This window comes from Cryptomeria japonica, chromosome 5 (genome assembly GCF_030272615.1).
Source record: "Cryptomeria japonica chromosome 5, Sugi_1.0, whole genome shotgun sequence".
NCBI classification, from domain to species: Eukaryota; Viridiplantae; Streptophyta; class Pinopsida; order Cupressales; family Cupressaceae; genus Cryptomeria; species Cryptomeria japonica.
The window spans coordinates 806952750-806972884 of NC_081409.1; the positions used below are offsets into that span (position 1 = coordinate 806952750).

A 20135-nucleotide genomic window follows, 5' to 3' on the forward strand; every position below is an offset into this window, starting at 1 on the left:
TAGATCAATCTAGACCCAAAAATAGAACTAACACCGACAACACATCTTCCAAAACCAAGAAAACTCCAATGCCCAACAACATCTCATACATACATTTTTTCTCAACATACCACATCTAGACCTAATCCGGACCATAAGTTTTGACATCAATGACAACATATTACATAATACCAAAAATCTCTCCCTTTGTCATTGATTGCAACATCCATCAAGACAAATCAACAAAGAAACATGTATATCAAACTCTCTCTCCCCTTTGACAACAATGAAAAAGGTGGGAGAAACTCTCCTTATGAAACTCACTCTCGCTCCCCATAAGAGGAAGCACTGAAGAAATAGTCTAAATAGGAATACACAAGGTGCTCACTAGACCAATGTACATCAAAATGCACATTATTTCAAACTAGAAAGGGGTAATACCTGTAACTTCTATCAAAGATACTCAAATGTATCCTTAAACAATGCCTTAGTATAAAGATATCTGCAATCTACTCCTTTGTAGGTACATACTCAAGTTTGACTTGATTGTCCAACAATTTTTCCCTCAATAAATGGTACCAAATAGATATCTACTTTGTTTTGGAATGCTATACTAGATTATTTGAAATATTTATTACACCAGTATTCTCACACATGGTTGAGATATGGTCATCAAACTTTACACCAATATCCTTCAAATTTTGCTTCATTCATAAGATTTGTGTGCAACATGAAGATGGTACAATATACTCTTCTTCAACTGACCAAGCAACCAACTAGGAGCCAAGAAAGAACTCTCCTCCACTAGTACCTTTTTCGTCATCAATACTTCCAACCCAATCTGCATCTATATAAGATGTCATGGTAAAATATGCACTCCTAGGATACCACAAACCAAAATATTTTATTCCTTTTAGATATATGTGAAACTAATTTTCATCGCCACAACATGCGGTTATTTTGGTTCTTGCTAAAAACTGGCTGCCTAAGAAACTACATACATGATATTCGGTCTGGTAGAAGTCAAATATAATAGTCCTCCAATCATCAACTTGCATCTGCCTTAGGATATTTATCATCTTTAGTTATCTTATGTCCCGTGGTCATAAGTATACACACCTATTTGGAATTCTCCAGCCCAAACTTTTTTTACAATTGCTTCATGTGCTTAGACTAAGAAATGAAAATTCCTTTATCATTCTAATTAACTTGCAAACTAAGGAATAAATTTAAATCACGAATCATGGACATCCCAAATGTTTTATGCATCTCATTAGCAAATTTTCTGCACATACCTTCATTTTCTCCAAACATTATATCATCAACATGCACTACAACAATTAGAATTTTACCTAAATCAGTCTTGAAGTATAAATTGTTGTCAACCTGACCTTTTTGAAATCCATGATTAGTTAGGTACTTGTCTAGTCTTCCATACCAAGCTCTTGGATCTTGTTTTATTCCATACAAGGCCTTCTTCAATCTTCAAAAATTTGGATCATCTTTCAGCTTGAAACCTTCCAATTGTTTAATATAAATCTCTTCTTTTAATTGTTTGTTCAAGAATGTTTATTTCACATCCTTCTGATAAACCTTGGAGTCCTTAAATTCTACAAATGCCAAGAACATATGGATTTCCTCCATCCTATCAACCAGGGCATAATTTTTATCAAATTCAATGCCTTCAATCTGAGTGTAACCTTTGCAAACCAATGTTGCCTTATTTCTTACAACCTTTTCATCTTTTTCCAACTTGTTCCAAAATACCCACTTAGTTCAAATCACATTCTTGTCTTTTGGCCTATTAACTAACTCCCATGTCTATTTTTTCTCAATCTGATCCAACTCTTCTTTCATTTCTTTCATCCAATTCTAATCATTATAAGCTTCTTCTACTATCTTGGGCACAGTTTCAAATAGTTAAAATAACAAAACTTTCTCTTGAGGTGTTTGATTTTTTGTCGTGATAACTTTGCTCTTATCTCCAATAATCTAGTCTTATGAATGATTCTTCTGAACATACCTTGGGGTATTGGATGTACAGGCTAGAGAATCTTGATTGTTCCTTTCTTAACTTCTTATTTCCTCTTCCTTCTTCTTTTCTTTAAAATCATTAGATTTATATCCTTCTACTATTTTTGAGTCTTTTGAATAACTTTCATCACCTTTCACATTTGCACTTTCAACAATCTTACTCAACCTTTTCTTGTAATACATGTATGCCTTAATCTTTCTTGAATTGCCTAATAATATGCCTTCATCTACTCTATTGTCGAACTTTCCTAGATTATCCTCATTTATTTGGATATAGCACATTCTTCCAAATACTTTTAAATATTTAATTGTTGGAGTTCTACCATGCCAAAGTTCATAGGATGTCTTCCCATATTTCCTCTAGTAAAAAATTATGTTAAGAGTGTATGTTGTTGTGTGAACTACTTCTCTCCAGTAAACTTCTAGTAGTTTGATTGTTTTCATCATAGTTCTAGCTACCTTTGTATAGTTATTTTCATTCTTTCCACTACACCATTTTGTTGTGGTATTCAGGGGGTACATAATTGTCTTCTAATGCCATATTTTTCATAGAAATTATTAAACTAATCATAAACAAATTCTCGACCTCTATCAGATCTTAAACACTTGATTTTCCTATCAACCTCAATCTCAACTTTTTCCTTGCATATCTTGAACTTCTCTAATGCCTCAGAATTCTCTCTTAGAAATACAACCTAAGTTTTTCTAGAATAATCATCAATCAGTAACATGAAATACCTCTCACCTTGGAGGCTCCTTTTTATGGTTAGACCACATAGATATATGTGAACCAAATCTAGTAATCTACTTTATGAATAATCTTTTCCTATGTTCATGTGCTCTTTGTCTACTTTCCTAGTTGACATTCCTTGAAGATGTTGTTCTTCAATTTAGTCAGTCTCGGTAAGTCTCTCATTGTACTCCTTGAACTGATCTGCACCATATTGTCAAAGTCGATATGACATGTCCTCTAATGTAATAGCTAGTTGTCATCAACTTTTGATATCAAATAGTATCTTGTAGCTCCTTCCACTTGATACATATTTCCATTTGTCTTTCTTTCGACTGCAATGACCATTCTTAACTCCTATATCTCACATTCACTATCCTAAAAAATAATATTATATCCATTTTTTCACATATGTCCAACACTTGAAATATTATGATACAAACCCTTCATATAGTAAACATTGCCAGTTTTATGTTTTCCATCAAAAGTAACTGAGCCAATCCCAACAATTTGTGTTGTCTAATAATCTCCAAACCTAACAAAACCTCTATCATACTTTTCAAGTTATATGAGCTCTCTCATCACCAGTCATATCATTTGAGCATGCACTATCAATCAACCATTCATTATTATATCTTCTAGCATGAAATGTTGTAGCAACAGTCTTAGAAATATCAAACCTAGGAACATCCTTTTCTACCAAAAATAAATAATCACTTTCCTTAGAGTTTGATTCGTCATCTAAGATGCCAGCATCATCTGTCACATAATAGGTTTTCTTATTAAATTTTCCCTTGTTTTCCTTAAACCTTGTCTAGTTCCATTTTCTAAACATCTCGTAGCTATATGATCAATATTTTCACATCTAAAACATTTAAAGGGTAACATAACTTTGTACTTGTCGATGCCTTTCTTTAGTTTCCTCACAAATTTTTCTTCCATTTCATTCGGCCTCTCAACATCATCTGGATCATCTTAAAATGCTTTGAATTTTGTCTCTGATTTGTCTTTTTCCTTTCCAAAGTTTCTCACTTCAAATGCAGTCAGAGTACCAAATAGCTACTCTGTAGTGAACTTCTTTGGGTCATAGGTTTCTTCAATAGCCGCTCAAGATCTGATTACTATAACTCACCAGTAAAGTCATCGAGATTTTGTCAATCATATCCTAATTGAATCCAAGGTACCTCTGAGTTCTCTGATTTCATTAACCACACTATCAACTTTCTAAAAGTAGCTTACTATGTCTTCTCATTCTTTCATCTGCAAGGTTCCATACTTTTGTTTAGCTAGTAGCCTCTTTGTCAACTTAACTTTCTAATTTCCTTCATATATATCCTTTAGCTTTTGCCAAACCTCATAAGTAGAATTCAAAGTGATAACTTTTGTCAACTCAATTTTTTATTTTCTTCACAGGCTTGAATCTCTTTTAGAATAATAAGACCATTCACCAGTTGAACATGCATAGTCTCCACAGCCTTCCAAGTGTTGTAACCTAGAGAAACTAGATGAGAGGTCATCTTTACTTTTCCAAAATTATAAGAAAATCCTTCAAAGATAGGAATGGATAATTTGTGTGCCATCGGATCAGGATCTACCTCAAGCGGTTAAGATCTATACCAAGGAACCAAAGCTCTAATACGAATTGTTGAATATCCAAGCGACCGAGGGAGGGGGTTGAATCACTTCATAAGAAATATTCTTTAAACTTCATTCAGAGATCCAAAATAATTAGTAGGATTAATCAAAAAAAAAATAATGAAAACATACGCACATAATAGATCAGACATAGAGAATACAAGAATTTATGTGGAAAAGCCAAGAAGGGAAAAACCATAGAGAATGCTAATTATCAATATAGATGCTCACTTTGGATGGGCTTACTACCTAGAAATGCTCATTGTATGAGGGCTCACTACACAAAAAAAGACTCACTACTGAAGAGAGAAAGATAAAATGTAAATCCGCCACTAAAACATAGTTTGTTCTATTGAATTTTTTTTTGGTTATAATCCTCAACATAACTCTTACTCATCAACTAGATTTATTTTAATTTCTCATATCTTCAACACAGAAAGTCACATGAACTCATCTCGATCATACTCTTACATATACTATCTCTGGAAAAACATAATCCTCTAAGTTGTCCAAGATAGAGATTTGAAATAGCTCACCACTAAACATTCTGATGGTGAGAAGGCATGTGAAGTGGACCTTATCATGATGTTCCTCATCGAACACATCAATATGTTACATACATCACCAAAGTTGGACAGAAAATATTATCCACATGATATACAACTTCCATAACACAACGTCAACTTTGAGACCAAAGAACTCGACTTTCAAATCAATCCGAACCCAAAAATAGAAAGTGTTAGAGTAACATCAACAACATATCTTCCAAAATCGGGATAACTCCAAATGTCCAACAACATCTCATACATACATTGTTGGTAAACATACCACATCTGGACCTATCCACATCGCATAAATACACTTTTTCTCAACATACCACATCCAAACCTATTCCTAACCATGAGACTTTACATCAATGACAACATATAACATAATTCTAACATCCAAAAATTTCCTAGGTTATGAAAGAAACATGAATTGGATCAAATGGTTGGAAGGTGGAATTGAGTACCTTATTACATCAACAAAAAGGCTTGATGTAGAAGTGTGCAACAGAGGTCATGACCATGGATAGGAAGATTGAGAAGAAAAGGAAAAGAAAATCCCATCTAAGATGGATGGTGTTCTAAGGGAAAGATGAGAAACAACTTATTCGCTTGGGAAAAGGATTTAAATGATATGCTAGATAGTTGGTACTATATATCTTAATTCCCCCTACTATTTTCATTTTTTTGTCTTTTATCTTAGTTTTTTTTAGTCTATATTTACTAAAGTGTCATGTTTATCCTCATGCTATGTAAACTTTGTTAAACTTAACGTGTTTTGATGGGTATTCTCTCCAAGCTCTAATTATTTTTTGAAGTTGGATGATTTTTTATTCTCATGTGTAACAAGTTGAGCCCCTTCCCCACTTAACTTAATAAAAAATAGTTAGAAAACAAAATATTAATGTATAATATTATTAAAAGGTCAAAAGTCATTCTTAAGAAAAAATTAAGTTGGGCCTTTGTATATTAAAAACAAAATTAGTTGTTAAACATTTTAAATATTAGGCTTTTTTTTCAGAGAAATGCCTCGGTATATTTAAACTTATTATGTTTTTCCTAGTTTAGATTCATACATGTAAATGTGATCTCTACTAAAAAAATTATTTGGCATGAGTTATGAAAATTAGAGCTATACACATGATGCAATGTAAAAAAATTAATTGTATTAGATGTGTCTAGCCTGATTGTACATATGTTTCAAGTGAAGTAATGCTTATGGGCACCATTAGAAGTTTATTACATTAAAAAATTTCATGCCCTTGGTCAAGCCACTAGATGGACTAATTCAGTGACTTTAAATACATAATTAAAAATAATAAAAAATCATATAGTAACACTGGAATATAAGGGGCACAAGAGATGGAATTTGGTGAAGGATGGTCATATCCTTATCAGTTATATTCATGTGGGGATGTATAACCTTTGGGATTTAATGGTTCTCTTGCCATCCTAATTAACTATGATAATAATTTTCACTTTATTAAACTTATTATCTTTCTTATATTTATCACTCAACTTTCATATCATAAGTTTTAATATTTTATATATTAGGTGTCTCCTCTCCTTTGGGTTTCTTCATAGTTTCTTCATAATCCGTTAATTCTAGTGACCTTTAACTTTCTCTACCTTTGTAACCACCCATCCATGAGAGAAAAATATTTTTCATTACAACATAAAATTTGTATGTATACATACAATTTTTATATTCAATAATGATAAATTGCTTAAATTCATGCAATATGCAATACCATGAAATCAAAATCAAGGTTTCATGACTATAGATACTTGTTAGAAAAGGTGAATAGAAAAGTTCATGCATATAATTTTAGATGTCCAAGTTCTCTTTTTGTTTCATCATTGGGTGCAACAATATCAACAAAGTGGACAAAAAAGTTATCTTTGGAAAAATCCTATAGAGGCCAAGGTCATAGGCTTAAGTAGCAATTTGATTATTAAAGGATCAAATATATAGAGGAATCAATGCATTTCATACTACACAAGGTGTTTTGTACATATCATGGTAGGGTCAAGTACAAGATGAATGCCATTGTAGCTAGAGCATAATAATTTGTGTGGCCCTATGCAAATAATTTCTAATGAGAAGAGTCAAAATTTTAAGACCTTCATAGATGATTTCAATCATAGTAGATGGCTCTACTTTTTGCAGCATAAGTCTAAAGTATTTTAGAAGTTTAAATATTTTAATGCCTAGCCTAAGAAGGAAAGTTGATAATTTATCAAGTCCTAAGGTTGGATAGAGGTGGAGAATATACTTTAAAAAAAAATGGATTGGCTAAGATGAAGAATATGAGAATTATGGAGATGGAAAGAGGTATGCTAAAAGACAAGGGACTCACAAATAAATATTGGGGTAATGTTGTTGCAACAATACTTTATTTGATAAATATCTCCTAGCAAGGCAATTTGTGACAAGATTACACAAGAGGCATGGACAAAATACAAGTGGATGGTTGACAATTTGAAAGTGTTCATTGTGTGACATATAAATTTGTGTAAAATGAGAAGAGGAAAACTTTGGATGACAAGGGTGAGAAATACATCTTCATGGGATATACTTCATATTCTAAGGCTTATGGTCTATATAACCTCGTCACCAAGAAAATAGTGATCAATAGAGATGTTTAGTTCATTGAAAATGAGTGATGAGATCACTTTGTGGACAAATATTCAAGTATCTTTATTAGAGTCCCTATTGATGAAGAAGAAAAAGAGTGTGAAGATAAACAAGATGATTCTACAATAGATATAGAATTTGATAGATAGCTCTAAAGCGATCCATATTTATACATAGTAAGATAGTCAACTCCAAACAACTCTACATACAAATGGGCAGGCAAATAGATAGCCAATCACACTCCGGGAATTATCTCTATGGAGCTCTGGACCACTATACACATGATGAATTCAAGTTCTTGACAACTCTAAATATGGTATACATATTATAGAGCCAACAATAGTGATATTTTAGATGCTACTCTCTTCTCTGTAATGCCAAACAAAAAGTAAGATTCTTTGGGAGATCTAAAAAAATGAAAGGTATGATGAATATTTTGATGAAAATATTAGTTTTATATTATTTTATCATATGAATTGGATTTATTATAATGATATTGTGAAAGAGGAGAAATGGTGTGAGGAAATGGATGAGGATGAGGAAATAGATGTAATAGAGAAAAATAGAAATGAGTAATAATTAATTTTCCTTCTAGTAAACAAGTTATTGGAGTGAAATAGGTGTATGAGACCCAAAGTAATGTTGAAGGAGGATATATAAGTATAAGGAAATATTTGTTCTCAAGAGGTAGAAACAATAGTTTGGAGAGATAACAATGAGATTATGTGAATGGTCTTAGCAATTGCAACCCAATATAAATGGAAGGTATTTCAAATGGAAGTGAAGTCTATTTTTTTGAATGGAGCATTTAAAGAAGTGTATGTGGAGCAACAACATATTTATGAATTTTGAGGTCATGAAAACAAGGTGTATTGTTTGATGAAATCTCCTTATGGGTTGAGGAAAGAACAAGAATGGTACAATAAGACTAACTCATATTTGTTCATAAATGAGTTTAGAAAAGGTGGTAGTGAGACCACACTTTACATCAAGGATGTTGATGATAAGATTTTGATTATTGTCTTGTATGTAGATGATTTAGTTTTTATTGGGGATGATGATGTTGTCATTTCTTATTTTAAAGAGCCCATGGAAAGAGAGTTTGAGATGGGAGACTTTGGTCTCTTGAGGTATTTTCTATGCATAGACATAAAAAAAAAATGCAATATGGTATATTTATCTCTCAAGAAAAGTATGCAACAAATATCAAATATTTTGAAGAGATTTATAGTGCAACATAGTAAATCTACACCAACATGAACCATAGATATAAATTTGAGCAAGGAAGATTGCAACAACACTATGAATCTAACTATGTACAAAATTCTAATTAGAATTTCAATCTATTTGTTGACAACTAATCCTAAAATAATGCATTAGGTAAGTCTTATTTCTAGATTTATGGTTCAACTCTGAAGGAGTCACATTAGCAAACAAGTAAGAGAATCTTAAGGTTTGCAAATTACATTAAAGGATATGGTATTTTGTATATTATAACAAATGAATTTGGTCTAGTTGGATACATTGATAGTTACTGGGTAGGAACTGTAGATAATAGGAAGAGAACATTGGGATAAGTGTTCCATTGAGATTTAGAGTTGTGATGTATGGAAATAACGTCCTCTAGCCTATGCATGCAAGTGAGGAACTAAAACTATTTCACAATGATTATATTAATAGCAGAATATACTCAATAGATTCAAACTCAATTCTAGTAGGAAGAGAGTTGAATGTACATCAAATTCCACTCCTTTTGATTGAGTTGAAAATAAGAAATTGAAAGAATGTGAATTAAATGTAATAATTAAGGATAGAAGGTGAAAGAGTTACAATGGATAGAATAAACATGAACATATAATCATCTAAAAAACCTCAATCTACAAAGGGGATTTAGAGGGGAAATTGTGCTTGAAAACTAAAATGAAATTAATAGGAAAATGTCACTGAAAACACCCTTATCTTTCTAATGAATTTCTACTCACAAATGTGAATCTAAGTTTTTGAGATACCACACAAAGTATTTGGAAAATTTGAAAGGTGTACAAAAATCCTCTGTCTAGGATAGAAACATCCCAAACAACCTTGTATGCCCTTTTTGAGGTGTTCTTGGTTGAGTTTTGGAGGTAATGTCTATCTCTATAACTTGAGCACCTTTTGATCTCATGTCTTTGTTAGGGAGTTGTAGCTAAATCTAAATCTACATGCATACAAAGAGATGTTGGTTTGTAAGGTGTTTGATTAGGACAAACTCTAGGTTTGGAATTAACTCTACAATTGAATTAAAAAGGATAATTAAAATGAAGTGATTATACATTCAATTGATGATGCACTGCTCTTAGTATAAGTCCTCCATGTTTCGATGCAATACCATGATAAATCGTCATAAAATCCATCATGAAATCATAATTGAAACATATTTTAGGATTCCTTGATGTAGCTTGCTTCTTTATAAACTTGGATATTCTCTTGAGCTAGAATAATAGCAAAGAGATGAGATGATAATGTGTAATGATAAAAATTATAAATTATGCCTTATACATGGATCTCAAAGTAAAATCACCTTTTGGACAACTTATAATTATCATATTTTTGTATCAGAGGTAGTTTTGGAAATGGTAGATTAGCATATTATGCCCCCAAAATTTTAGCCAAAAAGCATTGGACAATACTACCCTAAGGATCTATGTTCTAGCAAAATAGGCCCAAATTTTTAAAATCACAAGATAATAGGACCTTGATACTAGAAATGTGATTACTACAAAAATATGTAGTATTTAGATATGGAAAAAGCTACACAAAACTTTGAAATGTCATAGAACGAATATAGTCATGGAATGAAATAAGATTAGGGCCTACTTAAAATAAGGGCCCAATTAATAAAATGTTGATGTAATAAAGTGGAACATGACTCATAATATTAAATTAAATATTAATTCAATATAATAAAGGTCTTATAATGCATAGAGGAATGGAAAATACTAAAATGAATGCTAGAAGTGTGTTAAATTGGACACCCTAATTAAATGTTTGCAATTTTTTACACTAAACGAGCTATCTCATGGGTTTCCACAAAGCAACCCATAGTTTCTCTTTCTACAACTAAGATTGAGTATATAGCACAAATTGTAGCAAAATATCTAGCTATTTGGATAAAGAGAATCCTAGGTTATTTGAATGAAGAACAAGAGAGTGGAGCAAATATATTATGTGAGAATGTTGTATCATTAGCTTTGATGAAAATCTTATTTTTCACAAACGATGTAAGAATATTAAAATTAGGTATTATTTCATAAGAGAGCTAGTATAAAATGGTCAAATTAAAATCTAGTATTGTAGGTTTGAGCAGCAACTAGCAAACACTTTTGCAAAGCCATGGGGTAGAGATAGTTTTGAATGTTGAAAGAGAAATTTGGGCATTGCTGATTTGGATAGAGAATGAGCATGGATGATGAGTTAGGACAAAACGAAAGTGCTAGAAATTTGATTGCTGCTAAGCCTCCAATTGACCTTCCCATCAGGAACAACTGGAGGATTTTCTTTGGGATCTTGATCCCTCTTGCCCTTACATGCATAGTATTTTGATAATGAATTTAATGGAAGCAGGTAAATTTGAATTTGGAAATCGTGTAGGAAATTTTTGGGCATCAACGGATAAATATAGAGGGAATGTTGCAATGGATAGTAGTAAGTTTGGTGAAGAGAATGCTTCAGCAGTAACTGTGTTTGTGAAAGAATGTGCAGTGAGCAACAGATAGCTCCAAACAATCTGTGATTTGGTGTAGCTTTAGATCGCTACAGAAGTTCAGTTGAGTTCTAAGAGATTCTAGATCATGTATGTGGAATGCGGATGCAGCTCCATATTGTAGCAGGTTATTTGTGAAATTAGTATTATAATCAGTTTTAAATTATTTTGTAAAAAGTATTTTCTAATTTAATAATAGAATAATATTGCCTATTTTGTAAAAAATATTTTCTAATTTAATAAAAGAATAATATTTCCCATCTCTAGCTTGTTTGTTTGGGTTTTATTTTCTGCACGTAGTTCATTAGCAAATAGAGCTATAGACTCCGTATTTTGTTATTCGGGGATTTAATTTCTAACAGTTGATATCAGAGTATTGTGTTTTCTGTCTGATTTGGATTTTAATCCATCAAATTAGTATCAGAGCATTTGTATTGTGTCTGATTTGGATTTTCTCCATCACACCAATTCACTTCTGAAATAACTATGTTTCACTTCATCAATTAATTGATGAACTGTAGCCATGTTGTTTTACGGAAGTGACTTACATGTAATTGATGAAAGTGAAACCATGTTGTTACAGAGGTGAATTTGCGTTGCTTTTAGAAATGGTTAATCAAATTAAATTGTAGAAGATTAAGCATTTTGCAATAATAAAAGAAGACAATCTATTCTCTCATAGACTTTCTCTAGTTTTCTGAATGTTCAAAATCTTTTATTCCATTTTATTCATATCAGTCTCTTATTTCTGCCATACTGTACGAACAGCATAAAGCAGATTTAATATTATGTTATGAGTTTTTAACTTTGGTTTTTTTATTATTCTTTCTCAGTACAGTGTAAGAGTTAGATTATTCTCAGGTCCTTCAAAACACTATCTATTTCTAATGCTACCAAATTAACTCAAATATATTTTGAACCTCCAATTGCCCAAAGTTAGTCATTTGACCAGGAACGTACAACACAATCTCATACGCTAGCATGGTTTATTTAAGAACAATCAACCAGAATCAATTTCTTAAACTTCTTGTAGAGTTAATCCTCATTAAATAGACGCAATAAGAATATAAAAAATTAGTGTCCCCAATTTTTACTGGTAAACATCGATTCAGCGATCACAGGAACCAATCTGACCTTAATTTTTACTGGTAAACATCGATTCCTTTGCCAGCAAATTTGTTGTTTAGTATCACGTGTAATGATTATTAGACGCACATTCTTATCATTTCCCTTGATTTCATATATAGATATCATATATTGCAAGCTCTAAATCTCTTAAAGATATCGAACGATTCTAATCCAACATTAAATACGCGCAATATAAATAATATTGCAAAATAAATACTCATGTAGCATAACAACACTCATTGTATTAACAAACCATTCAATATCTCAAACAGAGCAATCACCATAACTGATTTAAATCACAAAGCCTATTAGGACCTATTTTTCACACAAAATACATTACCATTGCTGATTTAAAGTAGCAGGTCAACTGAGACCACGGAAGAACAAGGCTCTATAGAGCTTCAGACAAATACTTCCTAGACCTAACCCTCTATCTTCCCATAATAACACTAATCAATTATTTGACAGTTGTATCTATCAGCAATAGAGACATATATAGCAACAGCTAAGCTAAGCCACTGGAAGTGGGTTGGAGAGCAGATATTGTTCCAAGACCTTGAAGGTGTGTATAGCAGTTTCCTTGGCATTCTCTGGGTGTACAACCTCATCTTCATGAGTCGGTTCATACTCAATAATCCACTTCACGATGCAATTGCCTGATGTGACTCCAGGGCTTACCTTCAAAGTCAGCTTGTATGTCTTGTATTTATTCATTATCTGTCCATTCAGCACGGTGTGAGTGATGGTCAGGTTCACCTCATCCAAGGATTCTATTTTCTCCAATTTGTAAGTTGCCAAGTGAAACCCTGTCAAATTTTCCAACAAAATAGACATGATCTGTAATCATACATAATCTCAATAAAAAATCGTTGATACGACATAAAGCATCAATGTTCAAAATAGTTACATGGTTACCAGAAACAATATCAAGGTATAAAAAATATATATATCAAACGTATAGACTGGAACAGATAAATGACAAAGGAGTTTGACGCGTTCACATACCTTCTCCATATTTAATGAGTCCAATAGTGCCAGGGTTAATGACATCTCCCTCGAGTACATCAATGCTTTTGAAATGCTTGGGCATCAGCTTCGGGAAAATACTTGCAGAATTCTCAAAGGCCTTATACATTTGATTTGCAGGAACATTCATCTCAGCCTCCCAACTCAGAGTATGGGCCATCTTTCGTCTTCACTAAAGCCTCAGCAATAACGAAAACAAAGGATGTGATTTACATGGGACTTAAACTGCCTTAAATAGCTATGAAGTCCACTACTAGGCCAATCTGTTAACATTATTTTAATAAGAAGTTACTCTCCAACATTAGTTGTGATTCAATAATTCATCATTAAATTATTTGAATACCACATTTGTGGTATAACATTGCAAGATTTCATTGGCGTTCCCGGAAAAATAAACAAATAAATTTTTTGAATTTAAGATATTTGTATTGTACCATGGGACCCAAAAGCACTTTGGCCATGGAAATTTCATAACTTATGACTACGAGTTCCCTCTTATCGTCTTTCCAACTAACAAACATATGCTGAATGGGCTCTCTGTCGCCATCTGGAGCAACTAATGGCTCATCATCCAGTACAATAGGGTGTACTAATGACGTCCCATGCTAGATGATGGCACCAGTCAATGTTGTGTCTGCCTGAAGAGTCTGTAGCTCCATCGACTCTTTCAGCTCTACTAGGATAGCCTGATGCACCTTGGGTTTGGGTGCTATGGGGCAACGACTCTCTGGGGCTAATTGCCTACGGGTTTCAGGTCTATCTTGGGAAGAGTTGCCACCTCTACCATGGAACTCGTTCATATCAAAATAGTTTGGTCACACATTGACCACAAACGCACAGTATACTTTTCTCAAAAAATACAATGGCACCTCATAATTATTACAAGGTGGAACATCAAAGACCATCCACCACTTCTGGCATAAAGGATTCTTCATCTGACATTGGTACACCAATTTATGGGAAACCTCTTTGCATTAAGAGGTAACGACTGACCAGTTTTAGGATCAACAAAAAGGGCACATATTTGTTCTTTTTGACTCCCTCGTATGATAACCCATCAGCATAGTATTGATGACACCTGGGTCAGTGCAAGAAGATGAGTCCTCTTTTTGGCCAAAAAGTGGAAGTGTTTTCCTTGATATTTAAGTTTTGTCTCATTTGAGCTTAAATTTTGAAACACTTGGAGATTGAATCTTGGAAAAAGTCAGTAATATAAAAGATAGCCCTCTTAGTCTACCTTCCAAATATGTAATTTATTTTAATACCCACATAATAAAAAATAACATTTTGAATGGAGTTCTAAAAACTATGTTTTAATAATGCCTGTTTCAGGACCATACCATGCATGTGTACGACCCATGCTTTTTGATGTAGTTAAAATTATTTTCTCAAACTATTTTGGGAAATGGTTTCTAACACAATGAAGATTGATGAGCATATTTTTTTTTAATTAATTTTTTAATGACCCTAATTATCTTTTTAAAAATTTGATGTGTATGACCCATATAATTTGATCTAAACTTAACATTATTTTATTTGTTTTTTTAAATAGAAAAGAATTTTGTGTAGATTGATGACATAATTTGTTTTTCAAAATTCATTAAAATAAAAAAAGTTATCAAATTAACAAAATTATTTAATATTTCAAGTTTATGGACCCAATTTAGTATAAATTAAATAAAAAATAGTTAAAATAATCAATTTTTAATTAAATTTACATATTTAGAATCTAGATAGTATAATCTGAAATGGGTTTTAATTTCGTATAAAATTTCTCTAATTAGAGGCATGTAAACTATCTCAGAAGTTCATATTTGTTCTTTCGTCCATGAAGATTTGAATTTACAGGTCCATGTCTCAGGTGTGGCCATCCCAAGCCTATCCCAGACCTAATCCCGAGGCAAGTGGCGGGTTGTGGAATCAACTTCCACATAATGGGGGCCCATTCCTAAAATTACTGTTACTGTCCAAAAATGACAAAATATGCCTGAAACAAATGGGTAAAATCGGATTTAAAAATGGGGGCCCGTTTTCTAAAAACAAGACCCCGTTTTGTTTTCAAGCGGGCCCCCGTTTGAGAACAAAACGGGGGCCTGTTTAGTTTCGCCTCGAGCCCCCATTACTTTTTGCCTCGAGGACCTGAAGCAAAAATGGGCCCTCATTTTTAAGAGCAAATTTTCCAATGCGTGGACTTCCGCCAATTTGTGACCCATTACCTTGCACTTATCCACCTATCCCTAAAGTTTACCCATTTGGTAATTTGTGTGGAAACAGCTATGGAACTACTACCTAATGTTTTTAGGCTAGTGGCTAGGGATTTATGATCCTCAAGTTCAGATGTTTTCAATTTATCAATGTCTATTGATTTTAGACGTATTTTTCCCTAACTGATTAATTAATTGTTCCCGTGTTTCAGGTGTGTGGTGAAAAGGAGGAATTGGGGGTGTATCTTGTGGGTTTTTAGGAGGTGCATTTTCTTGTTCTTGTTGTGGATTAGAAGAATCTTCTTTTTGAAACAAAAAATGAAAAAACCTAATCAAAATTAATGAAATTAAATTAAAAAAAGTAAAACAAATTGAACAAACTGGAAAGAAAGACAAAAATTAACAAAAACTAACCTTGATCCATAGTGTCTGCATGAGAAATGTGGCACCCCATTCATGATTTGGAGGAGAAATATGGCACCCCATTCGCAGTTTTGTGGAGAAAATAAGGGAAAAACGTGGCTATCACAGGAAAATAAGACCCCTTTTTTTTTAAAAAACTTCTTTTGAAAGGTACTGCGTACACGGTCCTTTAGGGCTTATTAGGGCATACGCGCTCATTTTCCTATAAGTAGCATGTATGTGCTCATTTTCCTAAAGGTAGCATGTACATGCTACTTTTCCTGAAAGTAGCATGTATGCGCTACCTTTTCTAGGCTTGGGAACAACAGACTTGAGCGCATATGCAGGATTTCAAACTTTATAACCGCGTACGCACTTCTTGTTTTACTTTGTTTTTTCTGGGTGGTGTCCACTTTTCTTAATAGCACATACCCTGTGACCCCTTAGAACTACATATGACCCCTCCTAAAATCCTAGTGCGTATGACATAGCGGTCCCTTAAGATCACATACATTAGTGTCCAAAGGGGTCATGCATGTGTGACCCCTTAGGACCACATATGACCCCTTATAACATCCTAGTGTCTATGACATACAATCCCTTAAGATCACATGTACAGTGTCCTAAGGGGTCGAATATGTGGTCCTAAGGGGTCACGTGTGTTTTCTAACACATGTGTGACCCCTTAGGACCATATATGACCCCTTAGGACATCCTAGTGTACATACGATATTCCCCTTAGGATCACATAGTGTCCTAAGGGGTCATATATGGTCCTAAGACATCACGCATGTGTTCTAACACATGCATGACCCCTTAACATCCTAGTGTACATAAGACATTCCCCTTAAGACTACATATGACCCCTTATAACATCCTAATGTACGTACAACATTCTGGTTAGGATCACATAGTGTCCTCAGGGGTCATATGTGGTCCTAAGAGTTCATGCGTGTGTTCTAACACACATGCATGACCCCTTAGGACCACATATGACCCCTTATTAAATCCTAGTGTGTATGATATATCGGTCCCTTAAGATCACTTACATTAGTGTCCTAAGGGGTCAAAAATATGTGCTCTTAAGGGGTCATGCATGTGTTCTAACACATGCGTGACCCCTTAGAACCACATATGACCCCTTATAAAATCCTAGTGTGAACCACATACCCCTTAGTCCATCATATAGTGTCCTAGAAGGGGTCATATATGGTCATAAGGGGTCATCCATGTATCTATCTTATTAAAACTACTAAGATGTGTCTATGCAAGCTGAGTGATAATGATGATTAATGCTATATATGATATCTATCTATATTATACAAGCATTTAGTAATAATTACCAAATAGAAACCTTGATTGTGATGATTGATGTTTTGTGGGGTTTGGTAGGTGCAAGCTTGAGTCATGATAATTGATATATAGCTTAAAGTGCACAATTGTTTGTCTCAGTAGGGAGTCATCCCTATTTTTTTCTAATTGAAAAAAATAAGGGAAGTTCAGTCTAAGTTGGAGGGCCTTAATATATGCCTAAAATCCCCAGAGCTTGAACCACCCTCTAAATATTTATGCGTTAGAATAAAATATAGGTCTTTTTTTTTTTGTTATTGACTTGTAAAAATTATATATATCATGTTCTTGAATTTTTTATGTATTTGATTTATATAGGACAAATTTATATATGTTTTAATTTAGTAAACTTTTATGTATATATCTTTAATGATCTCTCTCTCTCTCTCTAAAATTAATGTTAGATCTCTCTCTAGATGTCATGATTTAAATTATCTCTCACTCTCTCTCAAATTAATGTTTTAATCATTTTTAAAATTTATGTATGCATGCTCTATATAGATAAATTTATATATGTTTTAATTTAGTACAGAATGTATATATATCTTTAATGATCTCTCTCTCTCTCTCTTAAATTAATGTTATCTCTCTCTCTCTCTCTCATTAATGTTCTAATAATTTAAAATGTGCAAGCACGTATATATATATATATATATATAATGCGAGAACTTCACATGTGTACATTTTAATTTTTAATGTTTTAAATTGAATGCACTTCATGTGTGTGTGCTTACATATTTATTTTAACTTTATGACCTACCTAGATAGATGGTGTCCCAGGATGCACCTGCACAAGCTCCTGATCAGGATCCACTTACACAGGCTCCTAATCAGGAACCACACATTGATGATATAGATCCTCCACACCAAGATCCCCCATTGCCCGATATTGCTACCATATTATAGTATAGTGATTGTGAGCTTCATAGGTTGAGAATCATATTAGATGACCCCCATACTGATGGCATGTAAGAGAATACATGCAAATCCATTTTTGATAGTTTGCAGACATTAAGGGACCACTTATTTTCTCACACCTCATTCTCACCTGAGGTTGTAGATGATATTAATAAACAGTTGAGGAGTGAGGTGATGGGTCCTGATTCTTTTGCTAATGTGGTGAGGGTGGTCTCGAAGGAGACCATCAAAGAGAGATGTTTTCAATAGTATCAGAAGAGTAAGGTGAGAGAATATCAGGTCACAAGATGTATCGATCCACATGTTGCATCATTGATTTACCCATGCTTCTTAGTTGCACATGGTCATTATCCCAATAATGACCAGATACCATTATACTTTGCACAATAGGTATTTGTTGAGGTTCATTATTAGATGAAACCAAACTACCCTTATATTCTAGCAATATTATGGATAGGAGAGGGGCATGATTGTTTATAGATATGCATATCATAGGCATGATAGAGCTCCGCATAGACACAGGAACCTTGTTGGCCAGAGATTTCTAGTAGTAGTCCCAGCCCTCTCCCTCATAGAGGATCACGTTGTGATTGCTTCAAAGAGATATGAAATTGATAGGATTGGATAGATTGCATCAGCAACAACCACCATATCATCTAACAAGCTGGGCAGATATATGATGAGCCGACCATTTTCGAGATCATCCACAGATCATGCATCTTCTAGTCACTAGGTGGATTCAGATTCAGATGATTAGTATATTACTACTGACATCCCCTCCCCAGATGAGGTAGCAGCTATAGTAGGAGGTGGTAGACATGTATAGATGTTACAGTATTTAGCTGAGGACCTGCTACATTCATACCATTTTATTTCTTCTCAACTTGGGATACCATTGGCTGTTGTTAGAGAGGATATTCTCAGAGACAGGAAGGCTACCACTGCATCAAGGCGTACCTCAAGGCATTCAAACATTCACATCACTCTATGGATACTACAGGAAGTGACCCACCCATAGATCACTCTGTTGCTACAAAGGAGGAGATACTAGCTGATTAGGTCCAGATTACATATGAGGGCTTGGATTCATTTGAGGAGAAACTGTGAACTTTGAGCCATACTAGGTTTATGGATATGCTACTACAATCAGACACTTCATCCATGATGCCTGGTCATCTAGTTATCCCCTTACACTCCTCTGTCATACGTACAACCAAAGAGAGATATGCATACATGAGTGATGTGGTTGATATGATCACAGGACCTGATCAGACATTACAACCTACTCCCAATACATAGGTATGTACATACATGAATTTAAATTTATACAAGATGTATTTGTTGTAATATATGATAAATCTATATATCTAGATTGAATTTAAATAATAAATAATATAAGTTAATTTGTATCATTTAAATTGATCCTAGACTAATCCTTAAATACATGTATATGTATATGTATAACAGTTAGCTCATGTCACTCCTAGCTTGAGCTATGAGCATGTGCGTAGGAGAGATTCATTTTATGCTACACAAGCTATTAGTGGGCAGGTTAGTTATGGTTTTTTATATATATGTACATGTACATGTATGTGCGTTACAATTTATATTTAAATTTAAATTTAACTAGTCGGATTTGATTATTTTTAAAAATATGCACATATGTTATGTATGATGTGTAGAGATCTATATTGAATATTTAAATAAATTCTACTTTTGAAGGGGTCTATTGACATCTAGACTCTTACCAAGACACTCCCTCAGATGGTTTCTATGTTCGTGGCCAACATGGTGCATGTTGATT

The 20135-nt window shown here is 33.5% G+C and overlaps 1 protein-coding gene across 1 annotated transcript; it reads right to left on the reverse strand.

The window, feature by feature from the left end:
• Positions 1 to 12941: 12941 nt before the first annotated feature.
• On the reverse strand, positions 12942 to 13617 carry LOC131042704 (MLP-like protein 423). The gene is made up of 2 exons (XM_057976030.1): positions 13437 to 13617; positions 12942 to 13237 (listed from the first exon to the last, which is right to left on the reverse strand). The coding sequence occupies exons 1-2, from the start codon at positions 13615 to 13617 to the stop codon at positions 12942 to 12944; spliced, it is 477 nt and encodes a 158-aa protein (XP_057832013.1).
• Positions 13618 to 20135: the final 6518 nt, after the last annotated feature.